Raw genomic sequence first — 19669 nt, forward strand, 5'->3', positions numbered from 1 at the left:
TATGATCTGCCGACCAGGCCAGGGTAGTAGGAACCCAACCTCCCTTACCGCCCCGCAGAGACCTGATATGATCTGCCGACCAGGCCAGGGTAGTAGGAACCCAACCTCCCTTACCGCCCCGCAGAGGTCTGATATGATCTGCCGACCAGGCCAGGGTAGTAGGAACCCAACCTCCCTTACCGCCCCGCAGAGGCCTGATATGATCTGTCGACCAGGCCAGGGTAGTAGGAACCCAACCTCCCTTACCGCCCCGCAGAGGCCTGATATGATCTGCCGACCAGGCCAGGGTAGTAGGAACCCAACCTCCCTTACCGCCCCGCAGAGACCTGATATGATCTGCCGACCAGGCCAGGGTAGTAGGAACCCAACCTCCCTTACCGCCCCGCAGAGGTCTGATATGATCTGTTGACCAGGCCAGGGTAGTAAGAACCCAACCTCCCTTACCGCCCCGCAGAGGTCTGATATGATCTGTCGACCAGGCCAGGGTAGTAGGAACCCAACCTCCCTTACCGCCCCGCAGAGACCTGATATGATCTGTTGACCAGGCCAGGGTAGTAGGAACCCAACCTCCCTTACCGCCCCGCAGAGGTCTGATATGATCTGTCGACCAGGCCAGGGTAGTAGGAACCCAACCTCCCTTACCGCCCCGCAGAGACCTGATATGATCTGTTGACCAGGCCAGGGTAGTAGGAACCCAACCTCCCTTACCGCCCCGCAGAGACCTGATATGATCTGCCGACCAGGCCAGGGTAGTAGGAACCCAACCTCCCTTACCGCCCCGCAGAGGCCTGATATGATCTGTCGACCAGGCCAGGGTAGTAGGAACCCAACCTCCCTCACCGCCCCGCAGAGACCTGATATGATCTGCCGACCAGGCCAGGGTAGTAGGAACCCAACCTCCCTTACCGCAGAGGCCTGATATGATCTGCCGACCAGGCCAGGGTAGTAGGAACCCAGCCTCCCTTACCGCCCCGCAGAGGCCTGATATGATCTGCCGACCAGGCCAGGGTAGTAGGAACCCAACCTCCCTTACCGCAGAGGCCTGATATGATCTGCCGACCAGGCCAGGGTAGTAGGAACCCAACCTCCCTTACCGCCCCGCAGAGGTTTGATATGATCTGCCGACCAGGCCAGGGTAGTAGGAACCCAGCCTCCCTCACCGCCCCGCAGAGGCCTGATATGATCTGCCGACCAGGCCAGGGTAGTAGGAACCCAACCTCCCTTACCGCAGAAGCCTGATATGATCTGCCGACCAGGCCAGGGTAGTAGGAACCCAGCCTCCCTTACCGCCCCGCAGAGGTTTGATATGATCTGCCGACCAGGCCAGGGTAGTAGGAACCCAGCCTCCCTCACCCGCTCCGCAGAGGTCAGATATGATCTGCCGACCAGGCCAGGGTAGTAGGAACCCAACCTCCCTTACCGCCCCGCAGAGGTCTGATATGATCTGTTGACCAGGCCAGGGTAGTAGGAACCCAGCCTCCCTTACCGCCCCGCAGAGGTCTGATATGATCTGTTGACCAGGCCAGGGTAGTAGGAACCCAACCTCCCTTACCGCCCCGCAGAGGTCTGATATGATCTGTTGACCAGGCCAGGGTAGTAGGAACCCAACCTCCCTTACCGCCCCGCAGAGGTCTGATATGATCTGTTGACCAGGCCAGGGTAGTAAGAACCCAACCTCCCTTACCGCCCCGCAGAGGTCTGATATGATCTGTCGACCAGGCCAGGGTAGTAGGAACCCAACCTCCCTTACCGCCCCGCAGAGACCTGATATGATCTGTTGACCAGGCCAGGGTAGTAGGAACCCAACCTCCCTTACCGCCCCGCAGAGGTCTGATATGATCTGTCGACCAGGCCAGGGTAGTAGGAACCCAACCTCCCTTACCGCCCCGCAGAGACCTGATATGATCTGTTGACCAGGCCAGGGTAGTAGGAACCCAACCTCCCTTACCGCCCCGCAGAGACCTGATATGATCTGCCGACCAGGCCAGGGTAGTAGGAACCCAACCTCCCTTACCGCCCCGCAGAGGCCTGATATGATCTGTCGACCAGGCCAGGGTAGTAGGAACCCAACCTCCCTCACCGCCCCGCAGAGACCTGATATGATCTGCCGACCAGGCCAGGGTAGTAGGAACCCAACCTCCCTTACCGCAGAGGCCTGATATGATCTGCCGACCAGGCCAGGGTAGTAGGAACCCAGCCTCCCTTACCGCCCCGCAGAGGCCTGATATGATCTGCCGACCAGGCCAGGGTAGTAGGAACCCAACCTCCCTTACCGCAGAGGCCTGATATGATCTGCCGACCAGGCCAGGGTAGTAGGAACCCAACCTCCCTTACCGCCCCGCAGAGGTTTGATATGATCTGCCGACCAGGCCAGGGTAGTAGGAACCCAGCCTCCCTCACCGCCCCGCAGAGGCCTGATATGATCTGCCGACCAGGCCAGGGTAGTAGGAACCCAACCTCCCTTACCGCAGAAGCCTGATATGATCTGCCGACCAGGCCAGGGTAGTAGGAACCCAGCCTCCCTTACCGCCCCGCAGAGGTTTGATATGATCTGCCGACCAGGCCAGGGTAGTAGGAACCCAGCCTCCCTCACCCGCTCCGCAGAGGTCAGATATGATCTGCCGACCAGGCCAGGGTAGTAGGAACCCAACCTCCCTTACCGCCCCGCAGAGGTCTGATATGATCTGTTGACCAGGCCAGGGTAGTAGGAACCCAGCCTCCCTTACCGCCCCGCAGAGGTCTGATATGATCTGTTGACCAGGCCAGGGTAGTAGGAACCCAACCTCCCTTACCGCCCCGCAGAGGTCTGATATGATCTGTTGACCAGGCCAGGGTAGTAGGAACCCAACCTCCCTTACCGCCCCGCAGAGGTCTGATATGATCTGTTGACCAGGCCAGGGTAGTAGGAACCCAACCTCCCTTACCGCCCCGCAGAGACCTGATATGATCTGTTGACCAGGCCAGGGTAGTAGGAACCCAACCTCCCTTACCGCCCCGCAGAGGTCTGATATGATCTGTTGACCAGGCCAGGGTAGTAGGAACCCAACCTCCCTTACCGCCCCGCAGAGGTCTGATATGATCTGTTGACCAGGCCAGGGTAGTAGGAACCCAACCTCCCTTACCGCCCCGCAGAGGTCTGATATGATCTGTTGACCAGGCCAGGGTAGTAGGAACCCAGCCTCCCTCATGCCCCACAGGGGTCTGATATGATCTGTCGACCAGGCCAGGCCAGGAGGACGTAGTGTGGTGTGTATGTGGGGGTTTAAGCAGCTGCTGTTGTTAAAACAATTGTTGCTGTGTTGGTTTTCAGAGTGCAATTACTGGACATCATGTGTCACCACCACCGGCCGACCCTGACTGCGAACAGCAAACATGGGACATCAATATCCCTGTCAACAGGGCCTGTCTCACATCTCTCTGTGCCATAGACAGATAAGCAGAGCGAGCTCTGGTGATCAGATGCTATGACTCCTGCCTCCTGCCCATCTAAGCCACCGTATATATACTACCAGTACACACCCATACACACCAGGTTATCATAGACACCAGAAACAGGAAGTGGATCCCCTCCCACCTTACTGTCATTATGGCCGCTGCACACCTGTCCTCTTTCTCACCTGCCTCCCACTGAGTGTTCCAGGTCTGGACAGACAGTGTCTGTAACCCAAATGGCACCCTATTCCCTTTGTAGTGCACTACATTTGACCAGGGCCTCTGGTCAAAAGTAGAACACTATACAGGGAATAGGGTGCCATTTTGGACGCAGACAGACAGTCTCAGTCAGCGGTTGCTAGCCTGGTAATGACGCCACAGAGGGCCCTGCACAGCTGGCCTTTTCTTACAAGCAGCCAATAGAACATCCACAGCAAAACTTACCACCGTAACAACATTACCCCTTTAGCCAAGAGGAATCCCTACTGAACATCCCTGTCCCTGTCTCCTGAGGGGTGCTTTACTTTCTGGAGAAACTGTAGACTTCAGGCACTGCAGACAGACCATTCCTATCTAAATGGTCAGTAATGTAGGACTTTTTTTTAATCAACAAATGTACATAGACCTTATAGTATTTACATTTAAAGGACATTGGTAGCGTCATGTTAAATCCATTAAAAAAAGATCAACGATAACTTTGGTGGAGAAAAATAAAATAAGAGTGATGAGAGGAGAGAAAAGTGATTAGAGTAGAAAGATGAGGGAGGAGAGGAAAGGAGAGGAGTCACCTTGAGAAAGACGTTGTTCAGCTGGACTCCGATGCAGTTCCTGGGGCCGTTGCCTAGGCTGCAGAGGAGGTGCTCCTGTCCTGCGTTTCTAAGACAGACAACAAAGCACAGCATAACCAATCATTACATAAGTGTTCTCTTCCCACTCGGTTTCATTTCTCTGTCCTCATATGACGAGAACCGAGACCTCGGGTGCTGTGGTTTGTAGCTGTCATGTCCTGCCACGGTGCAGAGATGTGAGGTGACGACCCTGGTGATTAAGTCAGCAGCATCAGGGAGCCAACAGAACAGACAATGCTATCACTACCTTTAGGAAGTAGAGCTTGCCTACCATGGAGTTCTATGTAAAGCAGTGCTATATATTCATATCATACACAACAATGATTTGTGAATATTCACAAATCCATATAATTGACATCATGTTATGTTGTCATAGTACAGTATATGTCCATATACAGGTGCAGGATATTAATTTGAGCCAGTTTGCTCCAGCAAGAAAAGAATCCTGCAGCAACAGGACATTTTAATTGTTATGTGGATTATAATTAATTTACATTTTTGTAGTGGTTGATACATTTTTTGTAGGGAAATTAAGTCTGACATTTCTACGTGAAAATGACAAACTTCAGAAGCCTTTTAAAACCTCAAATACACTATACGTTTAAAATGTCCTGCATTGCAGGAAAGTTCTCCTCCAACAGGGTGATTAATTTAAGATCCTACATCTGTAGCTGTTGGACTGACAGCAGGAACTTACTTACTCGTCTCTGCACCACACACATTAACTAACATGTTTTTGATATAATTCTCTTTCTCCACTCGCATTTACAGGAAGGAATTAAGTGGAGTGAGAAGAAACATATTGGCTTGCTCTGAGACAGGATTATGGACTAATGCACTAAGTGGACAGAAATGAAGTGCAAGTTCTGAGTGGCTGGCTTCCAGAATCATGCAGAGCTGTGTTTCCGACCAGATCATCGGATCCTGTGGTCAGTTTCAACAATGTTATTCTAATGTGTGAAATGGTTTTCCATCCCCCTTGTTGTGCTTCCTGGGAGTAATGCAACTGTGATAATGTAAACCATTTTGAACAAACATACTTGCAACAGAGTGTAGGGGAATATATACAGGATGTTCATGTAAGTATTTTCTACACTCAAGCTGACATAAAGGCACCCAATAAATAAGTGTTGCCTCCCCTTCTCTATCACTGTGTACCAGTGAGTGTGCAGTCAGTCACTATGACGCAGGGAGGGGGTCCAACACTCTGCTATGAGTCACACCTGCAGATGACTGACATATCAATCACCTCAGGGGTCAAGCATATCACAGTCTCCAGAAAGCAATATAGAAGAGGTTAAAAACCCACACAAACAATAACTGAATGTATAAAACCGTCATTGTTCAGTCAGAATGACTACTGTTTAGAGTGTCTGAGTCTTTAGAATGTATGCTTGTTCAAAATGTCTGCATGTTTAGTTACAGTAGAATGTCTGATTGTGTACATGCATTTAGATCAGTATGTTTATCGTCATTATTAAGGTCAGAGTAAAAAAGATGCTTCCGGAGGAGGACGTGCACACTGCATGTGGTGTAGACAGGCACATAACTCGATTCCTGCACCTGGTGATCAAGCCTCGTTACATAATGGTGACCAATGTTCAAAGCCACAGTAATATCAGACATGCACATTTCCTAAATTAAACAATGTCATGATTAATACATATCTGTAGCAGTGACCCGCTCTGTGACTCACTGTGAGCTCAGAGAGGAAGGGCAGCTTTTTAGTCCTCTGAGCTCAATGTTCAAATTGGTTTATTCATATGGTATATGGTGTCCCCATCTGAATAACATGCTGATTACGATGACATGATGAATAAAAAAATGCAAAATATTCTTTGTTAAACTATATATTGTCATATCTAATCAAATCTTGTTGGTCGCGTACACACACATATACATATATACACACATATATATATATATATATATATATATACATATATATACATACATACATACATACATACAGTGGGGCAAAAAAGTATTTAGTCAGCCACCAATTGTGCAAGTTCTCCCACTTAAAAAGTTGAGAGAGGCCTGTAATTTTCATCATAGGTACACTTCAACTATGACAAACAAAATGAGAAAAAAATCCAGAAAATCACATTGTAGGATTTTTTATGAATTTATTTTTAAATTATGGTGGAAATAAGTATTTGGTCAATAACAAAAGTTTATCTCAATACTTTGTTATATACCCTTTGTTGGCAATGACAGAGGTAAAACGTTTTCTGTAAGTCTTCACAAGGTTTTCACACACTGTTGCTGGTATTTTGGCCCATTCCTCCATGCAGATCTCTAGAGCAGTGATGTTTTGGGGCTGTTGCTGGGCAACACGGACTTTCAACTCCCTCCAAAGATTTTCTATGGGGTTGAGATCTGGAGACTGGCTAGGCCACTCCAGGACCTTGAAATGCTTCTTACGAAGCCAATTCTTCGTTGCCCGGGCGGTGTGTTTGGGATCATTGTCATGCTGAAAGACCCAGCCACGTTTCATCTTCAATGCCCTTGCTGATGGAAGGAGGTTTTCACTCAAAATCTCACGATACATGGCCCCATTCATTCTTTCCTTTACACGGATCAGTCGTCCTGGTCCCTTTGGTTTCATCTGACCATATGACATTCTCCCAATCTTCTTCTGGATCATCCAAATGCTCTCTAGCAAACTTCAGACGGGCCTGGACATGTACTGGCTTAAGCAAGGGGACACATCTGGCACTGCAGGATTTGAGTCCCTGGCGGCGTAGTGTGTTACTGATGGTAGGCTTTGTTACTTTGATCCCAGCTCTCTGCAGTTCATTCACTAGGTCCCCCCGTGTGGTTCTGGGATTTTTGCTCTTGTGATCATTTTGACCCCACGGGGTGGGATCTTGCGTGGAGCCCCAGATCGAGAGAGATTATCAGTGGTCTTGTATGTCTTCCATTTCCTAATAATTGCTCCCACAGTTGATTTCTTCAAACCAAGCTGCTTACCTATCGCAGATTCAGTCTTCCCAGCCTGGTACAGGTCTACAATTTTGTTTCTGGTGTCCTTTGACAGCTCTTTGGTCTTGGCCATAGTGGAGTTTGGAGTGTGACTGTTTGAGGTTGTGGACAGGTGTATTTTATACTGATAACAAGTTCAAACAGGTGCCATTAATACAGGTAATGAGTGGAGAACAGAGGAGCCTCTTAAAGAAGAAGTTACAGGTCTGTGAGAGCCAGAAATCTTGCTTGTTTGTAGGTGACCAAATACTTATTTTCCACCATAATATGCAAATAAATTCATTAAAAATCCTACAATGTGATTTTCTCATTTTGTCTGTCATAGTTGAAATGTACCTATGATGAATATTACAGGCCTCTCTCATCTTTTTAAGTGGGAGAACTTGCACAATTGGTGGCTGACTAAATACTTTTTTTGCCCCACCCCCCCATACACATACATATACACACACACAGTACCAGTCAAAAGTTTGGACATACCTACTCATTCAATGGTTTCTTTATTTTGACTATTTTCTACATTGTAGAATAATGGTGAAGACATCAAAACTATGAAATAATACATATGGAATCATGTAGTAACCAAAAAAAGTGTTAAACAAATCAAAATATATTTTATATTTGAGATTCTTCAAAGTAGCCAACCTTTGCCTTGATGACAGCTTTGCACACTTTTGGCATTCTCTCAACCAGCTTCACCTGGTATGTATAACGGTTTGTATAGACAACATGGATAGTAAATTAATAGAAGATGTGTATACAGAAGCAGTTATATTGGACGAGTCTTGTCTAGAATACTGTAAATACGGTCCATATGAAGTGATAAAATATTATGTAACTAAATTACTAAGTTCAAAAATCAAATCAAACTTTATTTGCCACATGCGCTGAATACAACAAGTGTAGACTTTACCGTGAAATGCTTACTTACAAGCCCTTAACCAACAGCGCAGTTCAAGAAGAACTGCACTGTTGGGGTTCAGGGCAGGGTAATGGGCCGAGGCTGGCTAGTGGTGACTATTTAACAGTCTGATAGCCTTGTGATAGAATCTGTTTTTTAGTCTCTCGGTCCCAGCTTTGATGCACCTGTACTGTATCCGCTTTCTTGAAGGTAGTGGGGTGATCTTCTTGGACTTCCTGTGACAGCGGGTGCTGTCGATGTCCTGGAGGGTGTTGGGCTGACCGCACCTCCATCTGGAGAGCCCTGCGGTTGCAGGCATTGCAATTGCCTTACCAGTTGATGATACAGCCCGACAGGATGTTCTCAGTGGTGCATCTGTAGAAGTTTGTGACTTCGGGACTAAGCTGAATTTCTTCAGCCTCCTGAGGTTGAAGAGGCGCTGTTGCGCCACTTCACTGTTGTGTTGTCAGCAAACTTGATGATTGAGTTGGAGACGTACATGACCAAGCAGTCATTGGTGAACAGGGAGTACAGCAGGGGGCTGATTAAGCATCCTTGTGGGGCCCCCGTGTTGAGGATTAGCGTGGCGGGGGTGTTATTGCCTACCTTCACCACCTGGGGTTGGCCAGTCAGGAAGTCCAGGACCCAGTTGCACAGGACGGGGTTCACATCCAGGGCCCCGAGCTTCATGATGAGCTTGGAGGGCAGTATTGTGTTGAACGTCATATCAAATGTTGTAAATATCATATTAAGACACAATGAATCACACCGCCCTTGTATCTTATTTTTGGGAAGTTTGATGCTTCTGATGTAACTCAATAGATTAAAGCAACATTGTAAAGAGCAATCATTTTCAAATACAAAATACCTCATTTCTACTTCCATGTGAAACGGTGGATGAGAGTACGTAAGATTTCTCTCAAGCATGAAGGAAATTGCACTGACATTCAACATGAATGGGCTCATACTGAATGTCAAGGGTTTAGTGTTCTAGGGCTCCACACTTCTCTCTTCCTGCACAGCACACATTATCAATGACTAGCCAGGTGTGAATGAGCTCCAGCAGGACATCTCGCTGTCATCCTTCTTCAGGCCAATGCATTGTCACACTTGGGCAAGCATCCCCACTCAGACTTGTCCAGTCTCTACATCCCTCTGTATGGTATCACAGCCGACGTTTCCACAGCTGCAAGTTATTTATTTATCCGTTATTTTACCAGGTAAGTTGACTGAGAACACATTCTCATTTACAGCAACGACCTGGGGAATAGTTGCAGGGGAGAGGAGCGGGGTGAATGAGCCAATCGTAAACTGGGGATTATTAGGTGACCGTGATGGTTTGAGGGCCAGATTGGGAATTTAGCCAGGACACCGGGGTTAACACCCCTACTCTTACGATAAGTGCCATGGGATCTTTAATGACCGCAGACATTAATGTGAGTGTAGCGAAATGCTTGTGCTTCTATTACAGTGCAGTAATATCTAACAAGTAGTATAAAAAGTTCACACACGTGTAACCTTATACACAAGTGTAAAGGGATGAATAAGAATATGTACATAGAAATATATGGATGAGCCATGGCCGTGCAGCATAGGCAAGATGCAGTAGATGGTATAGAATACAGTATATACATATGAGATGAGTAATGTAGGATATGTAAACATTATTAAAGTGGTGTTATTTAAAGTGACTAGTGATACCTTTATTAAATCCATTTGTTACATTTTTTAAAGTGGCAAGAGATTTGAGTCTGTATGTTGGCAGCAGCCACTCGATGTTAGTGATGGCCTGATGGCCTTGAGATAGAAGCTGTTTTTCAGTCTCTCTGTCGGGGGTTTTATGCACCTGTACTGACCTCGCCTTCTGGATGATAGTGGGGTGAACAGGCAGTGGCTGGGTGGTTGTTGTCCTTGATGATCTTTTAGGCCTTCCTGTGACATCTGGTGCTGTAGGTGTCCTGGAGGGCAGGTAGTTTGCCTCCGGTGATGCGTTGTGCAGACCGCACTACCCTCTGGAGAGCCTTGCGGTTGTGGGCGGAGCAGTTGCCGTTCCAGGCGGGGATACAGTCCGACAGGATGATCTAGATTGTGCATCTGTAAAAGTTTGTGAGTGTTTTAGGTGACAAGCCAAATTTCTTCAGCCTCCTGAGGTTGTTTTTCACCACACTGTCTATGTGGGTGGACCATTTCAGTTTGTCCGTGATGTGTACGCCGAGGAGCATAAAACTTTCCACCTTCTCCACTACTGTCCCGTCGATGTGGATGGGGGATGCTCCCTCTGCTGTTTTCTGAAGTCCAGGAACATCTCCTTTGTTTTGTTGACATTGAGTGGGAGGTTATTTTCTTGAGACAACACTCCGACGGCCCTCACCTCCTCCCTGTAGGTCGTCTCATCGTTGTTGGTAATCAAGCCTATCACTGTAGTGTCGTCTGCAAACTTGATGATTGAGTTGGAGGCATGCATTGCCACGCAGTCATGGGTGAACAGAGAGTACAGGAGAGGGCTGAGAATGCACCCTTGTGGGGCCCCAGTGTTGAGGATCAGTGGGGTGGAGATGTTGTTTCCTACAACTGGGGGAGGCCTGTCAGAAAGTCCAGGACCCAGTTGCACAGGGCGTGGTCGAGACCCAGGGTCTCAGGATGTATGGTTTCCAGTTTACATAGAGTCCAGTGAAGTTCTTTCAGGGTCGTTGAGGTATATACACGGCTGTGACTATAATTGAAGAGAATTCTCTTGGTAGATAATGCGGTCGGCATTTGATTGTAAGGAATTCTAGGTCAGGTGAACAAAAGGACTTAAGTTCCTGTATGTTATGATCACATGAGTCGTTAATCATAGGCATACACCCCCGCCCTTCTTCTTACCAGAGAGTTGTTTGTTTGTAGGCGCGATGCGTGAAGAAACCAGGTGGCTGTACCGACTGACAACACATCCCGAGCCATGTTTCCGTGAAACAGAGAATGTTAAAATCTCTGATGTCTCTCTGGAAGGCAACTCGTGCCCTAATTTCATCACCTTGTTGTCTAGAGACTGAACATTGGCAAGTAGTATGCTGGAAAGTGGTGTATGGTGTGCTCGCCTTCTATGTCTGACCTGTAGGCCGCTCCATCTGCCTCTCCTGCGGGGAACGCGTTGTTTTGGGTCGGCCTCTGGGATAAGATCCCACGTCCAGGGTGGAGGTTCGAACAAAGGATCCGCTTCGGGAAAGTCGTATTCCTGGTTGTAATGATGGTAAGTTGACGTCGCTTTTATATCCAATAGTTCTTCCCGGCTGTATGTAATAACACTTGAGATTTTCTGGGCTAACAATGTAAGAAATACATTTTTTTAAAACAAATTACTGCATAGTTTCCTAAGGACCATCTCTGTTGGCACCATCACATACATTTCGGGGTGTCAACTTATTGTTGAGAGTTACAATAGTTGAATACACAAGGTGCGAGCGCATCAGCAGTTCTCTCTTGTTTTGTCAGTCACTGACAGTCACTCAATTAACAATGTCAGCTAACAATTTTTGGATTGGTAACTTAGTCTAGCCAGTTATCATGGACGAATACTGACAAGGCACGCCTCTACCCAGACGCCCTGACCTTGGTAAATTAGTCTAGTCAGTTATCATGGATGAATACCGACAGGGCACTCCTCTATCCAGGCACCCTGACCTCCAGGGAGCCCCCATTGATTTTCTTAGTCACTCTCACTCATATCATTAACATAGCATAAGTCATTGCAAAATGTGTAAAATTGCAGGAAATTTGCTTTAAAACTGCAAATATTTCTCTACACCACATGGCAAAATAGGAAGAATTGCATGATATGTTCTATAAAATGTTCTCTTCAGCTATGGCAAAATGTGTAGAAGTGCAGAAAACTAACTGTAAAACGTAAATGTTTCTCTCCGCTGTCAATAGGGGGGCCATGTAAACATTTTGCCAGCTTGGTGGTGGTGGGGGGGCAATTTTTCTTAGGGCCCACAAAAGGCTACAGACGGCCCTGTGTAAAGGGTTATTGTACTCTGTATGCTGATGAAAAACACTACAGTCTCAGAGGTTTTATGCAGATGAAGAGGGTGAAGAGGGTTTATGTAGATGAAGAAGGATGTTGGTCCTCGAAGAGCGAGCGAATTGATTTGAAGAGGCAGTTGATAAGGAGAGTAGGAGAGGGTCTGACGGCCTCCCAAATGATGCACTAGTGCACTACTTTTGACCAGGCACGATATATGGAATAGTGTGTCCTTTGGGACAGTCTCTGAAATAATCATCACGCAGAGCGAAACAGAAGCTTGGCTTGTGGCCAGCGTATTGACTGACTTGATCCTGTGTCTCTCCCCCAAATCTTAAGGGTGTTACTTTCTAGGAAGGAAACCCAACTCAGAGGTTAGTCTGTGTGATGATGAGTCCCTGTGTCTCTGTGTCCTTCACCTCACCGCAGAAAGAGCAGCTGTAAAGAAGAGAGGAGCCTCATCCATCCTCCTTCTGTAGCTAAGGCAGGGGGAGAGGGATGCTCTGCTCTGACTCACTTCTGAATCATCCTCCTCCCCAGGGCTTCATACAAGAGAGAAGCATCCCTCTCTCTCAACTCACAAACACACACTTGGACACTAACACACACACATACACACACAGTTTTCCCACAAACAAACACACCAGTGCACACACACACATACCCATACCAATGGACATTGCATGGATGCAAATGGATGTATCGATAAAGAGACATGCAAGAAATATGAAGACTTCATTCATAAGGCTAATACAACATAAGAATGGAGGCCCAGCCATATGCATAGGGGAATCCCCATTGGTACAGACACAGTCAGGTTACCAGTTGCCATGGCAACAGTTATCTACTGCGTGTGGAGAGAGAGACACTCACATTTGATATGGTACAAATCTGACATGATAAAGGAAAACAATTCACCGTTTTAAGATAATTTACGATAACCTATTGCCACTACAATACATTAATTTTGATGGAAGGCAGATATCCCCTTCGGAGAGTGACGATTAAATATATTTAATTATATGAATAAATGATAGAAGCCTTATGTAGCCATTATCACATCCCATATCCATTAACCTCTGTTTCATCATAATTCGAGTGCACCTTGAGAAATGACATAATCACTATTATTGAGGGACTTAAGGGTGGAGCCTGGACCTAATGTGCTGCAATAACGATCAACAGGAGCATTAAAGCATTTAACCTACAAATCTCGCACAGTATGAATTTCAGTGGATTTTCCTTATTATGTGGAGTGAGCCGTGTGTCACAGGAGGGCTCGTAAATCTAATTCATGACTTCACGACTCACTCAGAGAATAATAAAGCAGCGGGCTAAACCAGCAGGACCTGCCATCAGCCTCTGTCTTTACCTGGTTCTGATCAGGATTCATATCAGGGAGGAGGAGTGTTTTCTTCCTTTAAATGCATGGTAACAAGACTATTTATTTCCATTAATTATCTTGTGATGTGGGAGATTTTATAGACTATAGCTTATAGACTATACCTTTGGAATGGTGACAAGTTTATTCTTGTTTGTTTTTACTCCCTTACAATGGCGTCACAGTCAATGTGTATGTACTGAGCTATCAGTGAAACAGAAGCTGTCCTTGAGTTACTTAGTGAAATAAAAACCCAGACATACGTCTGAGACTAACCTAAACCACTTGATGTGGCCTCCTTCAACAATGGCTGTAATGGATGTATCCAAATGTCTTCAGGCTGCTATCTATGTTTTGGTCAGAGTTTCAGTTACACTGGGTCTGCTAAGACAAACTAAGCTTACTGCCCTGCCCAACACACATACACACACACACACACGCACACAGCTGTACACAACATCTGTTGCACAGCTGCACTGAAACCACAGCAACAGTAGCCAAAAGGACCATCCTGTCTCGTCCGAGGAGGAAATTATTATTATTTATTAAATGACAGAGAAGCAGACACAGCAGGTACCCTCCGTTACCCCAGATCAACATCCTGTCTAGATGGAGAGATGGAATCTATGGGGCTCTAATAATGCTGGATGTCTGGCAAAACAAGAATAGTCAAGTAAAAGTCAAATGGTTTATTAGGTTGTTTATTAGCTTGCTTCTATTCTTGGAGGTGCTAGAGAGAGCAATACTAAGCAGTTGAGCATTGTTGATTACCCCCTCTCTCCCACACTGTCCTCCCTACAAACTGTCACATCCCAGTCTGCCAGTCCTGATAATGGTGCCATGCTACAGTGAAAAATGGGAACTAGATTGTCATTTTCCATTAATAAAAATGATGTGACTTGCTTCAGCTCTTTGAAAGTATTTATGTGGCAGTGGATAGGATAGCCTGAACATGTGAAAGTTGGTTTGGTGTCTCTATCTTGAATGGTACAAGAGTTATTGTTGATGGGTTCAAAGTTGGTTTGGTGTCTCCAGCTTTTTTAAATGTTCTTTTACCCCCTTTACCCCTTTTTTCTCCCCAATTTCATGGTATCCAATTGTTTTTAGTAGAGACGAAGGTTGAAAGTCATGCGTCCTCCGATACACAACCCAACCAAGCCGCACTGCTTCTTAACACAGCGCGCATCCAACCCGGAAGCCAGCCGCACCACTGTGTCGGAGAAACACCGTGCACCTGGCAACCTTGGTTAGAGCGCACTGCACCCGGCCCGCCACAGGAGTCGCTGGTGCGCTATGAGACAAGGACATCCCTACCGGCCAAGCCCTCCCTAACCCGGACGATGCTAGGCCAATTGTGCGTCGCCCCACGGACCTCCCGGTCGCGGCCGGTTACGACAGCTGGCGCTGCGCCACCCGGGAGGCCCTGGTATCTCCAGCTTAAACAGTTCATTAGTTACTGTTAGTGAGTTATTTTAGGCTAGTTGTAGCAAATTGATATAGTTATATTAGATAAAAGTAAAAATGAATATGAATATGTGAAAGTTGATTTGGTGTCTCTAGCTTGAATGGTTCAAGAGTTACTGTTGGCGAGTTATTTTATATGATCAGACCAAAACATGTGATCAGAAGTGATCGCGTGAAATATGAAGGAAGACTATGTGTATCTGCTTTCTTGGTGAACACAATTTTTCATCATCATAAAATATGTTGTTCTAAATTCAATCACCCTCTTCAATATGTTTTGCCTGCGCTGCCCATGTGCTTCTCTGCATGTGTGAGTATCCATAGCAACGGCTCTGTTTGGGCTTCTCAATGACGACATGAGAGAGCTGTTAGCTGGCAATATCTAGCTACTTTTCGCCACTATAAACTCAGGAAAAAAAGCTGTAACTTTTGATTGGTGCCAGATAATCCTGTTCTGATTCCAGATTTGAATAGCAGAGAAGTATACCAATGTGTCTGGAAAAGTGGTTTGGAAAACGTAAAGGTACATTTTGTTGATGTGGCTACTTAATCAACAGGTGTAACATTTGATCGATACTAGATATTTCCGTTCTGATTTCAGATTTGAATTGCAGGGCAGTTAGACCTTTTTGGGAAGTAGTCAAAGTATCTGATTTGTATCAGAAGTTGCATTGTTGCATTCACAGTGAATAGAAGGTTGGAAATGATGATGTCACAATGGAAGCTTCAGAATGTTGAAGAAATCCCATGAAAGTGGATCCCATGAAATCCCATGAAAGTTTAATAAGTTTAACTTCTTGGATACAGGGGGGCAGTATTGAGTAGCTTGGATGAATAAGGTGCTCAGAGTAAACGGCCTGCTACTCTGTCCCAGATGCAAATATATGCATATTATTACTAGTATTGGATAGAAAACACTCTGAAGTTTCTAAAACGGTTTGAATGATGTCTGTGACTATAACAGAACTCATATGGCAGGTGAAAACCTGAGACAAATCCAACCAGGAAGTGGGAAATCTGAGGTTTGTAGTTTCATTTAAGTGATTGCCTATCCAATATGCTGTGTCTATGGGGCCAGATTGCACGTCCCAAGGCTTCCAGCAGATGTCAACAGTCTTTAGAAAGTTGTTTGAGGCTTCTATTGTGGAAGGGGGTCGAATAAGAGCTGTTTCAACAAGTGGACTAGGCTGTGGCCAATCAGTTGTTTACTGCGCGGTCACGCGGGCGCGCCGTTCCTTCTTTTTTCTCTGTAATGAATACGCTATTGTCCGGTTGGAATATTATTGAAGATTTATTATAAAAATACCCTAAGGATTGATTGTAAACATTGTTTGACATGTTTCTACAAACTGTAATGAAGGTATTTGGACATAAATAGGGACGTAATTGAACAAAACAAACATTTCTTGTGGAAGTGGGAGTCCTGGGAGTGCATTCTGACGAAGATCAGCAAAGGTAAGTGAAGATTTATAATGCTATTTATGACTTTTGTTGACTCCACAATTTGGCGGGTAACTGTATGGCCTGCTTTAGTGGCTGAACCTGTTCTCAGATTATTGAATATTGTGCTTTTGCCATGTTGTGGCTCTCTGCAATTTCTCCGGATGTTTTGGAGGCATTTCTGAACATGGCGGTTTTTGGATATAAATATGAACTTGATCGAACAAAACATACATGTCTTGTGTAACATTGAGTCCTGGGAGTGTCATCTGATGAAGATCGTCAAAGGTTAGAGATTAATTTTATCTATATTTCTGCTTTTTGTGACACCTCTCTTTGGTTGGAAAATTGCTGAATGCTTTCTGTGAATAGTTGCTGACCTAACATAATGATATGTTCTGCTTTCGCCGAAAAGCCTTTTTGAAATGGTTGGATTAACGAGAAGTGTATCTTTAAAATGGTGTAAAATACTTGTATGGTTGAGGAATTTTAATTATGAGATTTCTGCTGTTTTGAATTTGGCACCCTGCACTTTCACTGGCTGTTGGCGAGGTGGGACGCTAGCGTCCCGAACGATCCCAGAGAGGTTAATAAAGCTTTTACAGTTTAAAAAGTATAAATAGTATCAAAAAGTTGTATACAAGTACACTGTCCCAGACCAGTCTGCACATTTTAAAGTTTGAATGGCGTTTCTAGCTTAAAAGGTGTAAGAGGAGTAGCGTTATAAAGAATAATAACAATAACTATATGGTACTTTACAAGTAAAGATGTGGGGCTTGCTTTAGCTCTTTAAAAGTACTTTTGTGGTCACGGAAGAAGTTCAAAAAGTTTTACTTTACTATTTAAAGCAATGCAGGTACATATTGTCAAAGTTACATTTTGTAAAATAATTGGTCTGATTACTTTGATAAACTACTGTATCAACATTATTACTTTGAATTATGGGTTAGATAAATAAAAGTATAAACTACAGTTTTTGCATGTGAAAACTGAAAGAAGAAAGACATAGGACAAGAAAATGGGAATAAAAGGTAGGATCATGTGGACGACACTTTTAGGAAAGCAAAGCAACTCTGAATCATTCATGGTGTGGGTTTCAAATAAATAGATGTATGATTTACTTTTGTAAAACGTTCAGTGTAAATTAAGTTTCATTTTAATTGAATGATGATGTAATGATTGGAAAGTTTTAGGCTATTGTTTGGGGAGAGAAATATAATGGTGCATCTAGTGATGACAGCGCTTTAAAATTATTTTTGTGGTAGTTGAAGAACTACTGATAGCTAGCTTTAGTTCTATCTAATAAATAAACTATTTAGGCTAACATCTAATGCACATTGCCATGTAATGCACATTGCCATCTATTGCACATTCAAATGTCATAAATCAACACTGCAGAGCTCTCCCTGTCCTCTGCCATGCCTTGATTGTATTACTGCTGGTTATATCTGGAATGTGCATGTACACACTTGCCCATCTTCTGTTGCTATCCCAAATTATGAATTGTGCGCTCATATATGCTTCATAGATTTCTGCTCTCGTAAAAGCCTAGGTTTCTGCACGATAACACTAGAAGCTTATTACCTAAAAATGATCAATTGAAAGTGTGAGCTCACAACTCCAATCCAGATGTGTTGGTCATTACTGAGACGTGGTTAAGGAAGAGTGTTTTGAATACTGATGTTAACCTTTCTGGTTATAACCTTTTTCAGCAAAACAGATCTTCCAAAGGTGGGGGAGTGGTAATCTTTACCAAGGATCACCTTCAGTGCTCGGTTGTCTCCACCAAGTCGGTCCCCAAACAATTTCATTTGCTGGTTTTAAGCATTATACTTTCAAATAGCTCTTTGTTGACTGTTATCGTCCTCCATCAGCACCGGCCTGTACCCTACCTGCCCTAAGCTCTCTCCTGGCCCCTTACACTAAGTCTGAATTTGTCCTGCTAGGTGACCTAAACTGGGACAAGCTTAAACCACCTGACCAAGTCCTAAAGCAATGGGACTCCCTAAATCTTTCTCAGATTATTACCAATCTCTCAAGGTATGACTCCAAACACCCGAAAAGGCTACTCTCCTCGATGTTATCCTCACAAATAATCCTGATAGGTATCATTCTGGTGTTTTCTGTAATGACCTTAGTGATCACTGTTTTACAGCCTGTGTTCGTAATGGCTGCTCAGTGAAACAACCTGTCCTGATTTGTCATAGACGCTTGCTAAAAAACTTCAATGAGCAAGCCTTCCTTCATGACCTGGCCTCTGTAATTGTTATAGAGTCAGGTTGATCCCCTTTGTTGAATACGCTTGGATGCTTTTTTAATATTTTCAGTGGTATTGTTAACAAACACGCCCCTATAAAGGAAATGAGAATTAAAATCAGGTTCAGCACCAAGTCCGATCGTGATCTTGCAGAGTTAAGAACTGCATTTGGCGAAAGGCTCGGCACACACACTCAGGCTCTCATTCAGGCAAATGATAAATAAGTACACTCAGTCTATACGGAAGGCCAAAGTTAGTTACTTTAACTTGTTATGGCTGCCATCCCGTTAACGGGATAATTGTCATCAACAACCGCTGAATTGCATAGCGCTACATTCAATGAATGTCACTAAAAATATTAATATTCATGAAATCACAAGTACAATATAGGAAAACACAGCTTAGCCTTTTGTTAATCCACCTGTCATGTCAGATTTTGAAAATGTGCTTTACAGCGAAAGCAATCCAAGCGTTTGTGTAAGTTAATCGATCGCTCGACAAAACATTAAGTACACTTAGCATCAGGTAGCTTGGTCATGAAAATCTGAAAAGCAATCAAATTAATTGTTTACCTTTGATGACCTTCGGATGTTTTCACTCACGAGACTCCCAGTTACACAATAAATGTTTATTTTGTTCCATAAAGATTATTTTTGTATCCAAAATACCTCCGTTTGTTTGGCACGTTATGTTCAGAAATCCACAGGAAAGAGCGGTTACGACAACGCAGACAAATTCCAAATAGTTTCCGTAATGTTCACAGAAACATGTCAAACGTTTTTTATAATCAATCCTCAGGTTGTTTTTAAAATATGATAAATGTCTTTATCAGTAGGAGAGGGAAAAGCAATGGCTGTCCAAACTCAGTTGCGTGAGCAAAACTCATGCGACCACTTGACGCGATGTTATCGTTCTGGCTCATTTTTCAAAATAAAAGCCTGAAACTATGTCTGAA

The 19669-nt window shown here is 44.9% G+C and overlaps 1 protein-coding gene across 1 annotated transcript in view; it reads right to left on the reverse strand.

The window, feature by feature from the left end:
- LOC139422850 (uncharacterized) overlaps positions 1-19669 on the reverse strand; it is a 54448-nt gene that overhangs the window by 10632 nt on the left and 24147 nt on the right. Inside the window, exon 10 of the mRNA XM_071174262.1 lies at positions 4221-4308. Within this exon, the coding sequence (XP_071030363.1) occupies positions 4221-4308 (88 nt within the window). The remainder of the gene's footprint in view (positions 1-4220; positions 4309-19669) is intronic.

This window comes from Oncorhynchus clarkii, chromosome 12, assembly GCF_045791955.1.
Source record: "Oncorhynchus clarkii lewisi isolate Uvic-CL-2024 chromosome 12, UVic_Ocla_1.0, whole genome shotgun sequence".
Taxonomy (NCBI): Eukaryota; Metazoa; Chordata; class Actinopteri; order Salmoniformes; family Salmonidae; genus Oncorhynchus; species Oncorhynchus clarkii.